At 37.7% G+C, this 22,894-nt stretch overlaps 1 protein-coding gene across 1 annotated transcript in view; it reads left to right on the plus strand.

Annotated features, from left to right (window-relative positions):
• Window positions 1-322: 322 nt before the first annotated feature.
• Window positions 323-22,894, plus strand: part of TH (tyrosine hydroxylase) — a gene marked incomplete at both ends in the record, with an annotated part of 28,292 nt that continues 5,720 nt past the window's right edge. The window contains 9 exons of the mRNA XM_081313594.1: window positions 323-412; window positions 7,555-7,761; window positions 11,370-11,544; window positions 16,159-16,247; window positions 16,825-16,892; window positions 18,765-18,815; window positions 19,374-19,519; window positions 21,486-21,621; window positions 22,198-22,267. Coding sequence (XP_081169720.1) covers window positions 323-412; window positions 7,555-7,761; window positions 11,370-11,544; window positions 16,159-16,247; window positions 16,825-16,892; window positions 18,765-18,815; window positions 19,374-19,519; window positions 21,486-21,621; window positions 22,198-22,267 — 1,032 coding nt within the window. The remainder of the gene's footprint in view (window positions 413-7,554; window positions 7,762-11,369; window positions 11,545-16,158; window positions 16,248-16,824; window positions 16,893-18,764; window positions 18,816-19,373; window positions 19,520-21,485; window positions 21,622-22,197; window positions 22,268-22,894) is intronic.

A 22,894-nucleotide genomic window follows, 5' to 3' on the forward strand; every position in this document is an offset into this window, starting at 1 on the left:
TGTTCAGCATGCATATGACTGGAGGAAGCTGTAGTAAAAACCCAGGGTGAATAACTGAGCAAATACTTTGGGTACCAGGGAGTCAACTGTGAGTTTGCAGGAGCTGGGTGCCTGTCATCTTTGTGGCAATTACATTTAATGGGACACAAGTGTTTTCTTCCTCTGCATCTCTTCCCTCCTCCTCTTTTCTCTCCCTGAGGCTGAAGGGAGGGAGGTGGACAGAGGGGGATCAGAGAGGGTCTTTGACGTCAGACATGCCCTATAAAAACCCAGAATAAGAAGGGAAAACAGTGCTGGAAGCTAAGCCAGTTCATCAGCAAGGATGCCAACCCCAAACGCCTCCAGTTCTTCAGCCAAAGGCTTCCGGCGGGCAGTATCAGAGCTGGACTCCAAACAAGCCGAGGCCATCATGGTAAGCAAAGATGCTCTCAGCCATCCCTGGGATGAGATGTTGATTTGCAGAGAGAGACAGACGTAGGGAAGGAAGAGAAACCAACTTTGTATCATGAGCATCAATCTATTGTGGGAGAATGCCAAAGCTAGGCAGATCGGTCCTTAGAAATGTTGGCGCTAATGATTAGTACCAAAAAGTAATGCAGTTGCCCAGAAGAAGTATGCTATTTATAGAAGAATAAGTGAAGCAATAGAAAAAAAAATATTTTATAAAATGGCAAAAATGTGGAATCACATAACAGCTAGGCTAAAACTAGAACAATGACAAAGAGCTTTCTTCTATTACTGTATGGCTTGAATTGCTTTGCATGTCTTATTGTTGCCTAGCACTGGAATTTTACAATATTTTAGTTTAGTAGAAATTTGGTGTGGTTATATGCCTTGCTTTATTTGCTGCTTTTTGCATGAGAGAATAGTGATTCGTATCCAATGTCAAATTGCTAATTACCTTCTTTGTTAACACTTGAACCTCAGTTCAGTTCGGCATTTTTCCTTGCTGCAGTATCTGAGTTAAGTCTGCACTTTGCCACTAGTAGATATGCACAGAGGGAAGGTTATAACTCCCCACAAGACTTGATGTAACTGTATCAGACTGTATTAAAGTTTTATAGATATTGCTAACTGTAACTTTATGTATGTGGCCATTGCATTTCTAACACCAAAGGTAATTTTCTTTACCTTTTTAATTTACTTATATTTTTGACTGCCTGTCATCAAGTACATTTGGATCAAATACTGCATATATGTGTGTGAACCAACCTTCTGAATATTCTGGTTCATTAACCTGGAATGTTTATGAAGGTGTCAGATAAACTACTCCAGCATAGCAGCTTGAGCATAAAACACCATTGATCACATTTCTCTTGCTTTCTTGGTTACATTTCCAGAGAGCATCAGTCTATAGCAAAATATACTTTGTTCCTATATTGCAGACCCGATGAAAATTGCCCCATCTTCCAAGAAACTGTATTTCACCACAGGAAAGAATCTGTACTTGATGCCAACAAAATCTTGCACTGTGCTGCAAATTACTGTGAGAATTATTTGTGTAGGAAGAAAGGATTAAGGCTCCACCCTTCACGGTCCTGAAATAAAGTACTTATCATGGTTATTCTTTAGAAACAACCACAAAATATAATGTAATTAGGCAACCGATGTTAGTATCTGAAGGACAATCTGTTTGTTGAAATAATTCTGGTTCTCTTTGGGTTAACAGTTGCATATTTACTCTAGATGTACACTACTATTGATTTTAAATAGTAATTTCACTTCATTGAAGAAAAGTTTGTTGATTGGCTCAATGTGTTAAGTTCTACAAGTAACAGTGCTTTATACAGTTTTCAGCAGAAATCATACGTTCTCCTATAGTACATTTTTTGCAATTAATTAGTAAGAGACCTTAATCAAAATTGTCTATGAAACTAAATTAATGTGCCTGAGAAGGAGTTTTTAAATTTGTTTTTGTTAAAAACAATGGAATGCTTGCCGTAAACTTATTTTTAAGTCCAAGAGAAGTTTTCATAGCAGTTTTCATTACAACAAAGATATCTGGGGGGAGCAGAAGGGGAGGCAGGGAGTCAACATTGCAAAACATCTAGAACTAGGTTAGCAGAAGTGATCTTAAAACAGCTTTTTGGATAACTTTTTAAAGGATTTTTTTTACAAGAGAATGGTAGGAAAGAAATTGTAAACAACATTTCAGTTACATTTAAATAAAAGATCTTAGTTTCTCTACTGCCACTTCCCTAAAAAAGCATATTGCAGTTCTGATTTCATGCTACTTTTAAAAATATATAAAGAAAAATCATAATCAATTATTATTTTATATTTAGGGATGAGAAAGGAGTTAATATCAGGGTAGGAGGATTTGTTTCAAGGATGTTGCAATAAAACATTGGCTGTATTAAACAATTCAGGTGAAATTCCAGCAGATGCATTTGTGCAACACTAAACTTGTTAACCTAGGTTAACCTGGATCTTGTTTTTATTTCTTGTGGTATAACACATTTTATGAATCTAGCCCATTCAATTAGTTTATGGCTGACTATGCTGTGTAAATCCACAACATGGATTTAATTCAGTAACCAGCTAAACATATTGTATAAATGCAGCTATTTAGTTACATATCTAATTCATTCAACTTTCAGAAGTTAGAAATTCTTGGTATTTTGTACAGCTTCTTATTTTTTCCCCTTTTATGTTATACTGAATGCTACTTATCTTTGACATCATTTTTTTCTTTTTTGTTATCACCAGCATTAAAAAAAATAGAAAAGATAGAGAAATAGAGAATCTGAAACAGAAATCAATAGATATTCCTCCAAGGAGATCAGTTGATGAACAAGGGAAATCCCAACGCAAGCCTCACAACAACCCTTTGAAGCAGTAAAGCAAGTGCATTTGATTTTTAAAATCTCCCCACTTTGTGAACTGAAATTGTGGTACACAGTACCTGTTGAACTGATACAGCTATAGCCAGTTTCATTCAGCTTTGATTCAAAGTGTCTCTCTTTGGGTGGGGGACACCCAAAGTCAGTTTTGACTACTGGAATAAATCCCTGCAGTTTTCCTGCTTGCCTGCTTCCTAAAATTGAGAGAGGGGGAACAAACCCAGATCACCCAGCTGGCACTGTATCTAAACTAGGACTAGAACTCATGGCCTCTCAATTTCTAGCCTGGTGTCTTAACCACTACACCAAACTGGCTCTCTAGCCCTGCAAAATGTTTGCTCATTCTAACTTTGTACTGGTTTGGGCTAATGCACAGTCCTTATCATTTTGTTTAGAGCAGGAATAAGCAAGGTGGAACCGTCGGTGTGTTTTGGTTCTCAGCTTCTGTTGACTTCAGCCAGTGAGGTCAGTCATAGATGATTGCAAAAACTCTGGTCCAAAACATCAGAAGGCTCCCTAAATTGCTTTCTTCTGATTTAGGGCCACAAAGGTGATACTGACTTTGTTTTGCTTTCTCTGTCTGCAGTCAGGAAATACATTTTGCAAGATCAGTCAAATGTCAGGCAAATGCCACCCTGCCACCCCAATAGTGATGTTCACTGTTGCCTTTGTGCAAAGAATGGAGCTCAATTCTCATGCACAAGCAAAGATATAAAATCCTGTCCCACCAGTCAGGAGAGGGCAGGTTCCAAGGTTTATTCACATGTAAAGCTAGCCAAATAACTCTTAGATATAAGCAGTCTAGATTCACTGCTTTGTAAAACACAGGTTTTTGGGTGTTTTTTTTTACTGAGCAGATGCAAGCGCATTGTTTGAAATCATACTAAAAAAAAAGGAGGCTTAAAGCTACCATATTTATCTTTAATTTCTTTTGCCTGAATAGGAATAGGAAAGTAATGCTACGCAATAAGGTAGAAAGGTCTTTTGGCCCCAGATGGCTATTGCATGACCCATAATGAAACACCGGCTTGAAATCACAGTTTTAAAAAGCACTAATAGGAATAAAACCTGACACTTTCAGCTTTCATTATCCTGTCTCCTGTATTTAATGTAGCAGGTTACATTTCAAATAAGGTTAACTTATGTCTGATAAGCAGTGTAGTATGAAATTGTGACCCCCCCCCTGTGTTTATTTTCCTGGAAATAAAAGCAAACGTCATCACCTCAATAGAAAAAAACATCATCCGTTCAGTGCTGGTGAAAATTTTTTAAACTGTAGTAACTGATACCTTCTGTTCAAAGAGAGGTAGAAGATGACTGTATCTTATTTCTCACAGATGAAAAAAAGCAAGTTTTTATGAGACATTCTGCCTATAGCTTGGAGTTAAATAAGCACATCAAGTTAAATAACTAAAGCAGCGTCACCATAAAATCAACCAAAAGTCCACAGTCCTACATAGGAGTTTTTCCTCAACCTAATATTGTCTAGATAATTTAGGATTGCAATTTGTAGAACAACCAATCATTTGGAGCCAATAGGATTCTAGGAATTTGGAGGATACTAGGGTTGGGAATAGCAGACATTACTTGTAATATTATACAAATGGATGTTATACAAAGAAATCAACGGTTTTTTTTAATACATGGATATAATTCAGATTAGACTACGTCATCACAGTTAATAGTATATGCTTATAAATGTTCATTCAAAAGTAAATTCTACAAATAGCATTAGTTCTAGGTAAGTACATATATATTATGTTCACATTGTTTCCATGTCTTCTTTCACCAATTCCCTTGAACGCATTCTACATCAATTTCAGATGTTGGTGTGAGGTTAGTGAGGAGCATTCCCATTTTATGTGCACTATCACATTGACCTTCCATAACTTCATATTTTCTGGCTGAGTTGTTCTACAATATCAACTACAACTATCAACTATCCAGCTCAGACAGTTCATCCACCAATAGTGAAGCTGGTTGAGGATTTTAGGGATTAAAATCAATCCAATATATACAGCATGAGGTTGGGGAGGAAAATATTATATGATAGAAAAGAAGCAAATCAGCATGGGAGTGAGTAATGAACCTCTAAATCACTGTTTAATACTATCATTACATATGGAAGTGCATTCAAATGCTTTATATCTGCCTTTTGATCTTTTTTTTTTCTTCCATTCATCGGTGTCTGATTCTCAGAGACTGTCTGGATATGTTCCTGCAGTTTTCTTTACAAGATTTTTCAGAAGTAGTTTGCTATTGCGTACTTCCTAGGGCTGAGATAGATCGACCAGCCAAAGGTCATCCAGCTGACTTTGCCTAAGGCAGGACTTACAATCTCTCCAGTTTCTAGCCACGTTGGAAACTGGGTCTCATTTTTATCTCCATCTGCTTTTTAACACATCTCATAGTTACTCAGCTGGCATGCTTTCTAATTAATACCTCCAGTTTGCAAATAACATCATATTAGTGATAAGCTTGGCAAAAGTCTTTTTTCTGGAAAAACTGGCAATCATGGGTTGGATATGCTTTTGAACAGATAAAGCTGCTGTTTATGCCTTTGTGCTCTCCTTTCACTATTATTATTACTCCCAGATGTGCAAAAATTCCTTCTAATGTTTTGAAAACAATGAGAGATGGGAGTGGGAAGCAAACAATTGAGCATACTTACAGGCAATTATCTCAAAATCCCACTCTGTCCTTTTTTCCATAAAACTCTCAAAAGCAAAGACATAAACCAAGAAAATCTCAACTTACCAAGGGGAGTCTTATGGACCATTGTCCACCCTAAAAGGACAAATGCAAAGTTCCCTTTTTCAAAAGGCAGCCTTTAGAGTCACATTGATGCACTGAGCCCTTTCTTCTAACATTCGGCTCTTCCTCTGCATGCTGCTTGATGTCAGCGGTGGCTGATTAAATGTGAGATTAAGGTTTTTGCTCTTTATGCCTCCCTGAACCAGGGCAATGCAGAGATTTACTACTAGGAAAAAAATACCTGCTTTATCAAAAGGAAATATTTTATTGATGCCCACCTCTCCATTTGGGGCAAACTCTTATAAAGCTGCTGCTTTATAATTTGTTAATAATTAGCAAGATTGAAAACAACAGCTTATTGCTTTCAACATCAATATCAGCATGCTAAGTAAACTGATTGCCATTGTCAATTTTACAACCTGAAATAATTTAACATTCTGTATATTTAAGAAATGATTTTTTAATGCATAGTGTAGTCCAGGTATCATTTATTTATTTGTTATAACATTTGCATTCTGCCAACTCAATATAGGCTTTTAACAGTTCACATAAATTCACCACAATAATTGTTGTTGTAAGCTGTGAAGACGTGTCCATCATGACCCCATGGACAATGTTCCTCCAGGCCTTCCTGTCCTCTACCATCTTCTGGAGCCCATTTAGGCTCACGCCTACTGCTTCAGTGACTCCATCCAGCTACCTCATTCTCTGTTGTCCCCTTCTTCTCTTGCCCTCAACCACAATAATAACAAAACATAATAAGTTTGATACAGATATATTACAGTTGTGATAAATAATTATCCATCCTCCCTACCCAGCACCTAACTCAGCAATATTAAAAACGAAATGCTCTTCAAAACAATTCAATCTTTACTACCTTCTGAAAAAGCATAATAGACAATGCCATCCAAATAAAAAGTGTTCCTTTCCATTGTGATGGAGCATATATTGAAAATATAGTTTTCTGCTCCCCATCCCTCAATATTGTATAGGGGGGAATCTTCAGAATCCCTCTTGGGGAAGCACACATGAGATGAGTTGGCATTACTCAAAGGAGACAGTCCTATTGATTCATATATATATATATATATATGTAGATCTTTGGTCATTCAGGTTTTTCCCCACGTAGAATTGGAGGTATCAGGGCAATGTTTCGACGAAATCTCATCCGTCATCCTCAGGCTGGTGGCTTCAGCTTCGTTCTTCTGGGAGAAGTGTGTGGTAGTGACTGTTTGTTCTTCTTTTTTAAACTGCCAGAGAGGGTGTGTTCTGTGGGTGGAGGTGTGCATATATATATGGAGGATATATATCCTCCAGATAGGATGGCAACTAGGACACTAACCAAAGCTGGACAATCTTTCCAATAGTGGCCTCCATTTGTCCATCTTGTAGCAGATGTGAGCCTAGAATGACCCCTAAGATATCAAATTGCTCCTTCAGAGGGAATAGTATTGCATCTAGTGTGATAACTGTAGTCAGTCAAGAATCTGATGGCTTCCTGATAAACAATATCTCTGTTTTGCCAGAATTTAAGTTCATCTTATTCCCCCATCCTCAATCCCTTACTGCCTCCAGACAGTGAGTCAAGACATCAACAGCTTCTCTGACCCAACTTCTGGTAATGAGTCATACTTGGATATCAGATGTTGTCATCTCAAGCTCCCTCATATAGATATTAAAGCTCCCTCATAAAGATATTAAACAGTAACGATGGGAATATGACTGAGAAAGGTTCTTCTCTCCCCATATCATGATTGAAACATCATGTCTATAGGAATGAAATTGCTGAAACAAGTGTTCAACTCCTAACATAGCATATTATCTAGGAGCATACCAGAAGGATAATTAATAGTTACATTTGGGCTAGATGAAGCATCACTTATTCATATATTGCATAGAGATGAGAACCGTTTTCCATGGTTGTGTTGAATTTTCTTTCCTTGTGCTCTTTGCCCAGTCTCCACAATTCATAGGTAGACGTCAGAGTCTTATTGAAGATGCCAGAAAGGAGAGAGAAGCTGCTGCAGCTGCTGCGTCTGAAGCTGCTGAATTAACTGAGACTATCATCTTTGATGAGAAGGATGGGATAGCTGTATTGAGTCTTCTGTTCACACTTAAAGGAGGGAAGACTTCCCTCCCGTCGCGTGCCTTTAAAGTCTTCGAGGTGAGGAGACAGGATTGACTTTTATGCTCAGTTGGGGTAGGCAAATGTTTTCAATGAGTCAGGAGGCACAATGCTCCATAGGAAACACTTTGAAGATACGAAAGGGGGCAGGGACAGAGCTATTACTCTAAGGACAAAGACATTTCCCTCACCAAGTGGTTGCAAGTAAAGCAGTAATGTGTGTGTGTGTGTGTGTGAAAGAGAGATAGAGAAAGGTGAGAGAGGAAAAGAAACAAGAAAGAAAAGGGTACATTATTCCAGTTTAAGATTCTGAGAGTGACTTTTAAGAGGAGAATTGAAATTAGAAAACTTTCATGGATTGCATGTCCTATTTTAAGTAGTCAGACACAGCTCTGGTGGAATTTTTCAACATTTACTAGATTAGATTTCTGAATGGATACATTCAGAGATACCAGTTCCTTAGTAGGATGTACTGGATGCTTCCCCCCCCCCCAGTATTTACCTGCTTTCCTGTTCAGCCGGAATTGGGTTTGCAAACAGATTCTTTCTAATATTGGTCAGGTTAGAAGCCAACGTTATAATAACAAATAACAATAGGAACCAGGAACCCAGAAATTACCATCTGTCTTTTTTTAACAGGCTATTCCAAAAGCAAAAATAATTACAGAGCACAAGATTAAACGGGAAAATGTTTAAACAAACTGAAAAGAAAACTGAAGTACTAAAATGTGAGCTCAGTATCTTTAAGGCAAACCAAGCTAATCCAGAGATGGAGAGAATTTAGTTACTCTTTCCATAATTCCTATGAAAGCTCAGAAATGTTGCAGGAAGTATGTATGATAAGGCCCAATGGTAATTTGTTATGTCTTTCAGTATTCATTTTTTAAAAAATAAATAAAATATTTGTGTGTATATATATATGTATACACAAATGTGCATGAAAATGATTTTGCAGTCAGTTGAATAAGATTAATAATAGCAATCCAAAAGAGTGCAAAGATTTGTGAGGCTAAAGGACATTTCTCTGAAGATCACTGAGATCCTTCAAGAGAGATTTTCAGGACTGCAAAGTGCTTTTGGTCGGTCATGAAGTGGTGTGTAAGGAAAGTAAACACCAATGCACACCAGGCTTCCACAGTGAAAGATTCGTTTCTCCGACCCCCTCTGGCACTGCAGGTAGAAGATATGAAAACAGATGGGTGTAATGACATTTGCCTGTTGATGAAAAAGGCAGTGGGCAGCCTTGTTTCCCTCTGCTGTTTTACATTACATACAACTAAAGCAAGTGTAATGCAATCAGATCTGTCAGATTAATGCTGAGGTATTGATTGCTCTACATCCCACGTTCAAACAATGCATCTACAAAACCTGGAGCTAAATTGAATTTATTCGTGACATTGCTTTCTCTTCCCTTGGTCTATCTCTGATTAAGTAAAAATGGCAGCCTTTCCCTTATTGCATCTCAGAGAAGGAACTAATTTAACTCTTGAAGAAGTAGAAGCAAAAGCCTGGTTATTGGGATTAGACGTGGAAGTATGAGCAGGAATTTTGCACAGATGAGAATGTGTGGCATAATTGAAATGTAACATCTATGGCAGAAGCAGGCAGACTTCAGATTTTGATACACCAGTTAGAGATGAATTCCAGATGGAGACTCATGTAGGAAGACATACTGTATTCTAAGAATTAAGGAAAGTTGTGAGATATACTCAATCCAGGAATTTGCAGCCAATAAACAGAAGCAAGTTCATAAATCTTTTCATACAAATCAATCCTTGTTTTACCCTAAGTATCTGTTTTTAACAACCCGGTGGATATTTTGGGTGTGTGGAGGTTAAGTCATGCGATATTAGAACTTCTTGCCATTCTATCCCAAGATATACCAATAAATCACACTCTGCCTGTAGATCTTTCAGGAGTGAAGATGTGGAAAGCTTGCTTATTTCCTTATCCATTTCACCCAGAGATTAATTTTAGTCTTAATGAAGTACTTTTTTAAAAAATGAGAGCTGTTTAACCATTTCTCCTCCTTCCAGTGTGCCTTTCCTGGAAAAAGATGTTTATACAGGAGTTGTGCCAATCAAGGCGTTCAAACCAGAATTTCCAGAATGAATTTGTCTTAAAAATCAAAGCACTTCTCTTGATATTTTACATTCAGCACCTTGGCCAGAGCATAGTGCTCAGCTATTCAAAAACTACATGGAAAATATTTCAGCTGTCTTAAAAATATCCAGGTTTCAGTTTATCTTGACATGCTTGTAATGATGCGATATAATTGAATTAATAGTGTTTTAATAAAAGTAGCATCACTACACTATGTCATTCATTCTCCTCCAATAGCTTTAGCTATTCTCAAACTGCATCACCAGTGTTACAAGAATCTTTTGTCTAGCTAGCACATCTTTATTCTCATAGTGCAACTAGGATAGCTGTGGGCTAAAACTATTGTGTTCATAATGGTAATGCATTTTGTACTGGACCTTTCTAGCCTATAGCTTCTAGTTGTTATGAAATAATAGTTTCCACAAATGATGTATCTGTTGACTTGGAAATTCTTCAGAAGTGATCTTGCTGAGTCTAAGTGCAGTATTTCAGACAGTTGACTGGCCAGTATTTATTTATATGTGTGTATAGGTAATCCTTACTTTATCAACTATGACTGACAATTCCATTGCTAAGTGATGGAGTTGTAAAGTGAAATGTGCCCCTGTGCCCAACTTATGACATCAGTTCCAACTATGATTGTTAGTGAATCCTATGTGGTCATTAAGTGCAATGACACTTGACCTCAACTTGCAACTTCCTGCTGGCTTCCCCATTGACTTTTCTTGTTGGAAGTCAGCTGTGAAGCTTGAAAATGGTGATCATGTGATCTGGAATATTGCAATTGTTTAAATGTGTGCTGGCTGCCAAGAGCCCAAATTGTAATCATGGGACTGCAGGGAAGTTGCAGTGGCAACTTTGAGAATCAATTGTAAATCTCTTTTTTCAGCACGATCATAACTTTGAACGGTCACTGAATGATTGGTTGGTAATCAAGGACTACCTGTAATGAAAGAATGCCTTCCTACAATTGTCTGTTCCACTGTATTTTGAAGTTTCTCTAAACATTTAGCCAAAATACACTTTTGTGATATTCCTACCCATTGGATATAGCCCTGTTTTATAGACTAAGAAGAAGCATGTCTTCCTTATTTGTCCTAAATAAGACAGATTTAATAATAATATATATTGAAGAAACAATGGACCATATATTTAGGCGCTGCAAGATCACATAGTTTGGCCACAAACAACAATGTGACAAAGTAGCAACAATGGTGCATTGGCATATCTCCAGGAAATAAAACTTGTCTGCAAGCAAAAATTGGTGAGACCTGAAATTAGATGAATAATTTAAAAAAATGAAGTCGAAATTCAATTACCATCTTCCCTCACTTCTTTCCTTTTTTCTTTTATATTCATTTTTCCTTTCATTTTTAATACTTTTACTGTATTGGAAGAATTCTAATAAAAATAGTTTTAAAAGATAAATAGCAGTTTACTTAAAGTTTTTTTTTTAAATGTAATATTTATTCCTTGCTTTATCTGGGAGGAAACTCCTTATTTTTTTTTCTCAGTCACTGTTTCCCTTCTTTCTATCCCTAAAGACCTTTGAAGCCAAAATTCATCATTTGGAAACAAGGCCCTGTAAGAAAGTACAAGAAGGTTCTCCTGACCTGGAATACTTTGTGCGATGTGAACTCCATTGCTCTGCGCTGAGCACATTCATCAGTTCCCTTAAAAGGGTGTCAGAAGATGTAAGGAGCACCAAAGAAGACAAATGTAAGAAGGACTTTGTAGCTTATATAATATATTAGGAGCAGGAGATATTGATGTAGTGGAATCGCTGATAAAGGAGAGGGGACCCCTCTCGGGGGAATAAAAAGGCATTCTAGGTTAGAGCTGAAATCAAACATTTGCCATTTCCCAAGGAAAGCAGACCACCTGACATGATTCTTGTAATATAGGTGATCAACAATCAAAGTTATTACTTGGGCCTATTCGTGAAGTGATTCTGGTTTGCTTATGCCTGACAATTTCATAAATCACTTTTCAGGTGCTTTTCATTGCAATCTTCTTTTTTTTACACAAGTTTTATTGATTTTTTAATATTTACATATACATGTATTTGTGAAGCAATACGGTGGTTGGGTAGTCAAAATAACAAATAACAAGTTGTAAATAGTTCAGGTTGCATCAACAGGGATTCCCTCTCTGGCTCCCTTAGTTATCACATAGTCAAAATAGTCAAGTTAATACACTTCTAGTTGTAACCTAGTCAATTAAAATTTCAATATATACTGCTCAAAAAATAAAGGGAACACTTAAACAACACAATGTACCTTTATTTAATAGTAGGATGTCTTATCTTGTGTTCCCTTTATTTTTTTTGAGCAGTATATTTTCACTAATACATATTAATATCCTGTTTTTAAATTTTATCTAATTGCAATAAAATATTCTAGAATAGCCTATAATATACAAAAGAAAGCTTAATTTTTGGGTAACCCACAATTCCCTATTTCAATAAAGAATAGTTCTCTTGTCTACAAAGCTTACATTATTCATTACAAAATGTTCTTATGTTCTGCCATTAAAGTCTATTTTTCATCTTAACAAATCACCAATTATTAGAAAGATATTTTTGTCTTAACCGTTCAACAATTATTAAACTACTATCTTTTGTATATAAAATTCTAGATTCTATAATATAGTTCAGAATTATATTCTAAAAGCTTACTTTTGTATTCCCTTACAGATCTAAAACCTAAATATAAAATCAGTTATATTTTTTAGAGATTCCCCTTAATCCATTGAAAAGTATTTTTATACTCTTATCTTTAGGAATCCCAAAAAAGAAACAAGTTTTTAAATCTTAGATTTTTAAATCTAACTGTTGCCTTCCTTTTGTGCCAATCAGGCTTCCCTTTTGGCATCTTTAAATTCTCAAATGTATCTCCCTTTCTTCCTATACCCCTTATATGAATCCAGGGAGAGTATCTAAATGTCAGTTTTGCAAGAAAAGTGTCCCCTTTGTAACCATTGAAGTTTTGCTTTAATAATTCAGTTTTTGATGATTGATATAATATAGTTGTCATCAGATCAGTCACGTCTTTTTCTTCTTCCAATTCCATCTGGATTAGGTAGAAAGTAGTAGTAGCTGGTGTTATGGTTGTCATTTGATTAGTTGAATTCTCAATATAGTATATTTGAAGGCCTTTAGTGTCTTCACTCTTGCTTTCTTCAGGTGCTATTGCTTTTTGAGTTGTAAATAATAATAATAATAATAATAATAATAATAATAATAATAATAATAATAATAATAATATAAAGTTGGAAGGGACCTTGGAGGTCATCTAGCCCCCTGCTCAGGCAGGAAACCCTATACCATTTCAGGCAAATGGCTGTCCAGTCTCTTCTTAAAAACCTCCAGTGTTGGAGCATTCACCACCTCTGGAGGCAGGTTGTTCCACTGGTTAATTGTTCTAACTGTCAGGAAGTTTCTCCTTAGTTCTAGGTTGCTTCTCTCCTTGACTAGTTTCCATCCGTTGCTTCTTGTCCTGCTTTCAGGTGCTTTGGAGAACAGCCTGGCTCCCTCTTCTTTGTGGCAGCCCCTGAGATATTGGAACACTGCTATCATGTCACCCCTCACCCTTCTCTTCATTAAACTACACATACCCAATTCCAGCAACCGTTCCCTATATGTTTTAGCCTCCAGCCCCCTAATCATCTTGGTTGCTCTTCTCTGTACCCTTTCTAGAGTCTCGACATCTTTTTTACATCGTGGTGACCAAAACTGGATGCAGTATTCCAGGTGTGGCCTTACCAAAGCATTGTAAAGTGGTATTAGTACTTCACTTGATCTTGATTCTATCCCTCTGTTAATGCAGCCTAGCACTGTGTTGGCTTTTTTGGCAGCTGCAGCACACTGCTGGCTCATATTGAAGTGATTGTCTACTAAGACTCCGAGATCCCTCTCACAGTTACTACTATTGAGCAAGGTACCACCTTTGTAGTTGACATTGAAATTTGGACTTTAAGATTCTCTGTAGGTTGCATTTGTTGTTCTTTAAAATCTCCTATTTTAGTGTTAGTTTCCACTTCTTCTATTTGCTCTTGGATTATCATTTCCTTATTTAAGGTCAGAATTTGGTTTGGTGGTTTTAAGTTGTCATATTTTTCTTGAGTTTGGCTTTAATTTGCTCTGTCATTGCCAAAATCGTGTCTAGTATCATAATCAAGTGGTGGGATATATTCATCCATTTCATTGTTGTTTACAGCTAAATCTTCAATGGAGGCTATTTTAATAATAGTCAAAGATTATCCACCTCCAAAAGAGTTGTTTTCAGTACCAGGTGTTCCCACACTTATCTTTAAATTCAGTCAGCTCTCACAACAGGAGAAAAAATTACTTGCTGTACCACGTTTCGTGACAAGATGTCATCAATAGCATATAGAATGCAATGTAAAAATTTTCTTTTTTTTCAAATTAATATAAAACTTTTGTAGCATTAGTCCAATTTTTTCCTTAGTTTACAGCTTAGAGAGGAAATAGGGTAGTAGATCCCCACCAAAAATAGGAGCTTTTTAGTAAATACAGATAAAATTACTTAATTTTTTTGCTGAATTACTTGATTTTCTTTAAGGCTTTAAGATTTGTTTCCAGAGTAAATATTCGCCGTTTTTTCAAAAAGCGGGGAAATAAATTTTCAGGAAAGTCCCACAGGAAAATAGTTAAGGGAGTAAGAAAGGTAAAGTCTCACCCAGGTCCTCCAGATTGCTTCTTAGTGCTAAGTAGGGCTTTCAGCTTTCGGCAGGGAGTGGCTTAATAATCGGCCATCTTTATGGCCAGTCTCTTCTTCTTTGGGCCAAAGGAGCTGTCTTGGATTCAATCAGAGGGCTGCCACCCTTCCACAATCACAGGGAAGGCCTCCTTGAGGTAGTCATCCCTCCAGGGCGATTTTCAACCCTTTTCAGGGTCCTCCAAAAAAGAAAAAATGGACGGCAGGAAGCAGACTGTTCCTGTGTGTCCAGAAGCGCCGCGCGTGCAAACCGGAAGCCACTTTTCATTGCAATCTTCTGATTAGTCAGCAAAACTTATGTATATGTATATGTATATGTATATGTATATGTATATGTATATGTATATGTATATATTCTTTGAAGGGCTATCTAACTTTCCACATATGTTTCTAGACATGTGAAGCTAACTAGTAAAACTTGTTAATTTCACTGAGATCCAGAGAACTACATCCCTGATCTCACAGAACTTCCTGAATGAAGACAACTCCATTAACTCCTTCCTCCCCAGAGATAAGATTGGCCTCATCACTCTTGAGCTTCCAAAGTTCCCTCAAGACTTGTTATGCCAGCAGGGGACAAGTGAACCTGTGAGAAAAGCTCCCTTCCTATTCATATCACCCCATCTCTTATTCTCTTTTTTTCCTGTTTTAGTTGCTTTTCACATTTTTAATTCATTTTTAATCATTCATTATAGAATGGTTTTAGTTAGTGATTTATTTACTGTTTTTACGGGATTGTTGTTCACCACCCAGAGTCGCTTTCTGTGAAATGGTAGCCAGAGAAATCTGATAGATAGATAGATAGATAGATAGATAGATAGATAGATAGATAGATAGATAGATGGATAGATAGATAGATAACCTCAAAAACTGCATGGTGATGGCTATGCTGGCTGTGATTATGAGATTTGAAGTCAAATGCTTATGGCAGGTGTCTTCAAACTTGGCCCTTTTATGACTTGTGGACTTCAACTCCCAGAATTCCTCAGCTGCATGGCTGGCTGAGGAATTCTGGGAGTTGAAGTCCACAAGTCATAAAAGGGCCAAGTTTGAAGACCCCTGCCATATGCATAAGACTAAGTTGGGAAAGGCTATTTTAGATTGTCCAGTAGTAACCAGTGCTGATGGATTGGAATGGTCAGAGCCCACCCATCCCCAGTCTGCTTTCTGGTGAGCAGATGACAAACACCCAAATGAGACCTTCTGTTTGATCAGTTTTCCCAGTTCTACTGTGTCTAAGAATGCCTACCCTAATCTTAGACTTATTCTGTTGGAATTCTCCATATTATTCAATAAAGTTTGGTCTTTTCAGCTAGAGATTTGCATTCTGTCTCTGATTTACATTCCAGCAAAAGAATGGGGGTAAAAAAAATGATTATAGAATTACACAGTTATTATGTTATGCTAGAGGAGGTACTACCAGGTATTAGCAGATAAATCCAGTTCATGGGTTACTGATATTAATAGAAACAACTATTTTATGTTTCTGCTTTTGATCTTCTTAGATAAAATTCAACATTCCTACCATCACCAACTTCATCATATCACTTTGTGGGCTTTCACCTAACTTCCTCTTTCTTATTCTGGATTTCAGTTCATTGGTTTCCAAGAAAAATTTCGGAGTTAGATCTATGTCACCATTTAGTTACCAAATTTGACCCTGATTTGGATCTGGATCACCCAGTAAGTAAACAATTTTTCATTATTTCTTTTGAAGGATAAGCTGAATGTTCCCTTTTATGAGATAAGAAATTGTCATTCTTATTGATCTCAGCAGTTCAACTATAAAGTGATTTAAATTAAGGAAAAATCCCAATTTCACATACACCCTGATGAAATCTGAACTGCCTGCCCTGAGGTCATTACATGCTTATGACAAATGTAAAAAGGCAGATTCTGTGCTAGGGAGGACTAGCAAAGAGATTTAAAATAAAACTGCCAGTATTGCATTGCATTGTATTGTATTGTATTGTATGGTATGGTATGGTATGGTATGGTATGGTATGGTATGGTATGGTATGGTATGGTATGGTATGGTATGGTATGGTATGGTATGGTATGGTATGGTATGGTATGGTATGGTATGGTATGGTATTGTATTGTATTGTAAGGTAGCATGGTACCTTAACCGCTATAAGTGATACTTTCAGATTCCTTTGCATCAGCTCTTGCTTCTTTTTGAAACTTCAATAAGAATTTGGCATCTCATAAATAATACTGTTAAGTGCAAAACTGAGATGGTCTTTTTCTTTTCTCCAAGGGATTCTCTGACCAAGTATATCGTGAGCGAAGGAAAATGATTGCAGAAATTGCTTTCCACTATAAGCAGTAAGACCTGCCACCTTTCCTACTGTTATCTCTATGTTTATTTCTCTAAAAATAGTTTTACTTTTCTCCCTTTCTTGCTCCAACACTTTTTCTCTTTCACAGTCTTCCATCTTGCTTCCAGTGTTCCATGTTTGCCAGTTGTGTATGACATGATTTCCTTCAATCCATTCACACATTCAAACTTGAATCAAATAACTGTAACCTAATTCTAAATTAGAGTATTGGTTACTCCCGTGGTGGCGAACCTATGGCATGTGTGCCACAGGTGGCACGCAGAGCCCTCTCTGTGGGCATGCGCTCCGTTGCCCCAGTCCTAGGCCTTCAGCTGGGTTTTATAAAACCTTTTCGCTTTAGGCCTCTGCCGCCGTGTGCAAAAAAAAAAAGGTTCAATCAATCAATTTCAACTTCTCAAGGGGAAAAAAAAGATCTCGCAAAGTTGGAATTGATTGATTGAACTTTTTAGTCCCACTTAGTCTGCCGTTACCACCGCAGCCATGCCCACCCAATTTGCCACACCCACCCAATTGGCCACACCCACCCGGCACCCGACAATACATAAGTAGGTTTTGGGTTGCAGTTTAGGCACTTGGTCTCTAAAAGGTTCGCCATCACTGGGTTACTCTCTTCTTAGAGCTAAAAGATGTTCAGATTTGTGGCCACTTTTAATTAAAAAGAAGAAGGGGCAGCAAGCCAATTGTAAAACAAGGCACCATCCTCAAGCAAACCTTGTGTTTTATCAGTGCCACATAAAAAGGGGTGCAGCTTACAGATCCCAAGTCAGAACGATGGCTTTCAATCTGGTATGGGTGTACTCACTATAGCCCTTAGTGGGTGCTTTGGAAAACCTGCATATTTGTGTAGCTGTGCAGTGCCAAGAAAATACATGTTTGAGGAACTGTAATAGAGCTCTGGATGGGGTGGGGTGGGTCAAATATGTAATTTTTTTAAATTTTTGAGACAACATATTTACTAAGAGAGCCTCCCACCAATGGTGGCAGCTTCTTTAATGAACTCTTGACAGATGAAGCAAGCATCCCCATGCTGGCTTTGACATGGCTTTTTCATTTGGATCCAAATTCTAAATACCTTCACTCAGGGGCAGTCTTAGAAAAATGATAAATGATAGGTAACTGCAACCGGATGTTTTGTTTTCCTTCTGTTACATAAGTAACTTGGGAACAGCTGCGGCTGCTATGGCTGCCACAATCTCAAAATTCAAAGTGGCCCCTTGATTGATCTAGCTGCACAGGGGTGTCAAACTGCCGGCCTGTGGGCCGGATGTGTCATCTGGAAGCCACGCCCACCCCATTGCTGGCAATGGCAAAACCGTCCCGATACGTTGTGCGACGTCACGTGACATCACGAGTTTGACATGTCTGATCTAGCATGTAAATGAGTGCTTCTACTTACAGTGACCATATTTTCCTTGGAAAAAGGTAAAGGACAAACCTGAAAAAGGGGCAAATCTGAAAGAGGTTCATATATACTTTTGTTTATAATTTTGCTTTGTAATGGAAAATTCAATAACAAAACCCAAGAAATTAAATAATTAAATATATATAAAGGGTAGTTTTCTGAAACAAAGGGTTGTCCTTTATAATAAAATACATAGGTCATGTAATACTATATGTACCCATATTAGAACTAGGTATTTTTATTGAATGATTAGTTTTGTGACTAACTATCATCTCTCTCTTTTGTTTCAATCAACTGATGCCATTTAGTTTATGGTACTCTATAATCTAGAATATGGTACTCTGTGACAGATTTCAGACATGACTGGGTAAGACTTAGTTAAATATTGCAGGACTGGTCTGTACTATTTGCTACACTGTTATTTTTATGTACCTGCTCCTTGTATTTTTCTAACAGTGGAGACCCAATTCCTCGAGTTGAATACACAGAAGAGGAAATTACCACTTGGTAAGTGTGAAGGAACCTTTTCTAGATCTTTTCTTAGAGCCTTTCAGAAAAGTCAAATTACTTTTTCTAGCAGAACAGCTGTCTCATCGTTTTCATCTGAATTCTTAAGATATCATTTGACTTGTCATCACTCTAAGTCTGAAGAAGATTCTTGCCCAGACATTTGCACTGTATTTTTGTTTACATTTTTATATGATTTAAACATCTCATGGTCTTCCACTTTAGTGTAGTGGTTAAGGTACCAACCTAGAAATAGGATGCCTGTGAATTCTAGTTCCAACTTAGGTACAAAGCCAGCTGGGTGACCTTGGGCCAGTCACTCTCTCAGAGCCCAAGGAAGGAGGCAATAGAAAACCACTTCTGAAAACTACAGGGTCATTTCCAGGCAGTCTCTAAGTGTCAAGATGGATTCAAAGACATAATGATAATAAAATATAAAAGCAAAATAAAATAATGTTTCAATCAACAATCTTAAACAGATTGCCAGAATTCTAAGGTAACTATCCTTTTTGATGCAAATATACTGGAAAGATATGAATAATACCTTTTTTTTTAAAGGAGGGAAGTGTATAGTACTTTGAAGAGTCTTTATCCCTCACATGCCTGCAAAGAACACCTGGATGCCTTTCATTTACTGGAGAGGTACAGTGGCTATAGTGAAAACAACATCCCTCAGCTGGAGGATGTCTCTTGCTTCCTGAAAGGTAAGTACCGGTATGTGGTCATGTTTAGAGAACTGTACATTTTTATGGTGTTAACCCTGCTTGAAGCTTTGCACCTCTGTGGTTTAATAGATTTGCTACCCAATTTCAGCAGTACTTCTGGGACCTCAGGGGGTGGTGGTGAAGGGCAGCACAGCAGAGTGACCACCCTTGATCTAGATATATAGGACCATGTTTAAAACTCAGAAGTACTGTCCCCTGAACCACAGAGATGGTGCCTGGAAAACATCATTGCAAAACCATCCTGGGAATTTTCTGCGAATAAAAATACCTATATAAAGTGTATATATTAAATTTTACTCTTTATCCAGGACAAAATCTACGAGACAGTATAAAACACTGTTCTCCAATCTCCATTCTGTATATTCATTTGTTATGCAAAATAAGAATTCAATTTAAGTTTTGCTGTCAGAAGAAAATGCTTTGTAATATTCTAGGTCACATCTCCTTGGTCAGGTACAGAAAACAGCCTGCCAAGGTTTGGCAAAGTACACTGTTCATAAAAATATCAAAAGATAATTATGGTTTCTTCAAGAGGGGGTTCAAGAGGAAGCATCCAAATTGCTCTGTAAAGGTGCTCAGTAGAGGGGGACATCCATAAGGCTAATGTCCTTCAAAGAAAAAGGATGCTTGAGGAATCCATTCTTTGCTGATCTTGAGAAGAATGAATCTGCTCCACCTCTTCTGGATTAATGTATAGATCCAAAGAATTTGTGGTGACTCAAATTGCATTTGTCAGTTGATTTCCCAACAGACATTATAGGATTCCATCAATAGAAATAAATTTCCAATAGTGATATAGATCTGGAATGAATAGACTTCGAAAAGAATATGTACAAAATGAATAAAGACTAGAAAAAGATCAGAGTGGCCATCTCTAGTGAAGAGATCTTCTAAATAATAACCAAAAAGATCTCATATCAGAATTGATGCCTGAAGGAGATCAGTGGTTTCTGCAGATCATAATGATTTCAAGAGATTCCTGGGTTGAAGAGATTATTTATAGGAAGTTTCACATTTTTCCAGAAACTTTTGTTCAAAAAAATCAGAAACCTGTAGTTAACAATATAACCTGGATCACTTGGCAAGACAGCAAATATTCAGACTATTTTACTTGAAAAAACTTAAAAATACACTCACAGGAAATACGTATGATAAATGCAAGTATTCTTTTGTTAAACAAAATAATCCTAATTCTTAAAAAAGGAGAAGCATATGATATATGAGCATGTATTTATAAGTACATTGATTATAGACATTATATAAAATTGTATTATTTGTATCATATTTCTAAAAATGGATAAGCTAGAGTTTATGCTTGTTCACATCTACAGCAGTTGAGATGTTTAATAAATTTATCACCAAACTACTTATGAATAGTTGGTTGTTTTGTTTTTAAGATAGAGCCAGCTCCATAAAACTCAGGGTTGGATGTACATGTGTAGCTACAGTGTAACACAAAGTATAGAACTAAACAGTAGGGCTGTTCATGCTTTGATAATGATTAAGAATAAATGTTTCCATTACCATGGACATGACTGTTTTCAGACTTACTCGAAAGCCTGCACCCCCACCCCGAAAAAAGTTGTGGCTGTTTTTTTTAAATCAAATCATTGAAGTTAATGTGATCTTTAAAGCAGCCACAGTTTTCGTTAGGCCTTGTGAAAGATCCAGAGCACTTCTCCCAAATCACATTTGAAGCACATAGAGCCTTACTTGGATAAGACCCAGTTAATAAGCTCTTCATGTTCATCATTTCTTAAATGATACAAGTAAGCAGTGCTTTTTTTGTAAAAGAAAAAGGGGCCGGAACTCACACATGTCATACAACCCGCCTTGCCTACCCTACAAGGTTCCATCCAAAAAAGGTGCCGGAACTCCGTTCTGAGCGTTCTATGACAAAAAAAGCCCTGCAAGTAAATATAAAAGGTGGTTTGCATTGTTTCAGAGAGAACTGGGTTCCAACTCCGACCAGTAGCTGGCCTTCTCTCAGCTCGGGATTTCTTAGCCAGCTTAGCCTTCAGGGTGTTTCAGTGCACACAGTACATCCGCCACGCTTCTTCTCCCATGCACTCTCCAGAGCCGTAAGTACCACCTCTGTTCTGAACCAGCCCTCTTCTCGCACCCCTAATCAAAAGAAGAGTCTGGAAAGCGTCCAAGGCTAAAAGGCTTCTGCCAAGATTTAATTACGCAGTTAACAAAAACACAAGAGCTTGTCTTCTCAAGCGGGAAAAGTTGCTTTCAGCAACCAGCCCCTCCCCAAACACTTCTTTTATAGAGAGCTCAGGGCGTGGTCTCCCTGTGCCTCCTCCCGAGGAGTCCCATAGTCTTTCTTTGTTTGTCCCTGCTCGTCTGCCTCCTGCGTCGGGCGTCCTTGAACAGGGCCAGCTGTGGGTCGTCATCCTCCGCACTCTCGGGCTCACACAGCTGAGAAGAGGTCCCCAGCTGAGGGCTCTGCAAAGCCTCCAAATCATCATCATCAGCCGGTTCGTTTCCCTCCTCCCCCACATCTGAGTCCTCCGATACATCGGAGCCGGCTGTCGGACCCACAGGCTGGCCCTGAGTCACAACAACCTCATAGAATTGGCTTCTTTAGTCCTTGGCTTGCTGTTTCAGAGTCAGAGGAGACAGAAAAACAGTGGCTGTTTTTCTTTCCAAAGGGACTGCTGTCACGAACTTCTGGGGCATGTACCAATGTTGGCTGATAAGACATTTGCACAGTTCTCTCAGGTGAGCAAAAGGTGTGCTGAAGGTACAAACTTTATTTTGCCACTAGAGCAGCCATTGGCCATGCTGACTGGGAAGATGGCAGTTGAAAAATTACTCAAACAGAAGTTGAGCTCTCAGATCAAAGACATTTTCAGCTGCCAAAATACATAAGGGACATGATGATATTATCCATTCAGTCAAGTCTGACTCTTGACAAAACTATGGGCCAAGTCTCTCCACATCTATAGATCTTGCACTACTTCTTTGAGTTGTTCTATGCTCTGACTGATGTCCAGTCAGTTTGATAGTGTCCAGCCACCATGTTTTTTGGCAGCCTGGTTTCCTTTTACCACTAACTCTTCCAAACATAATTGCTTTCTCCAGTGAATTCCTCCACATGACATGGCCAAAGTAAATGAGATGCAGTTTTGTGATTTTGCATTCACATAAGGGACATAGCATTCTCAAAGGTGGATTTTGAAAAAAAAATTCCATTGTGAGATTGGTTTAAGGGGGTTAAGATTAATACACCTAGTACCTTTCACTTCTCATTCGGAAGGTTTTTTTTTTAAAAAATGCCCAACTCCTTTTCAGGTTGCTTATTTAGGTGCCTACCAAAATGGATGAACCATCATCTCCTATGGCAAA

The sequence above is a fragment of the Vipera berus genome (genome assembly GCF_964194415.1).
Source record: "Vipera berus genome assembly, chromosome: 1".
In the NCBI taxonomy this organism is placed as follows: domain Eukaryota; kingdom Metazoa; phylum Chordata; class Lepidosauria; order Squamata; family Viperidae; genus Vipera; species Vipera berus.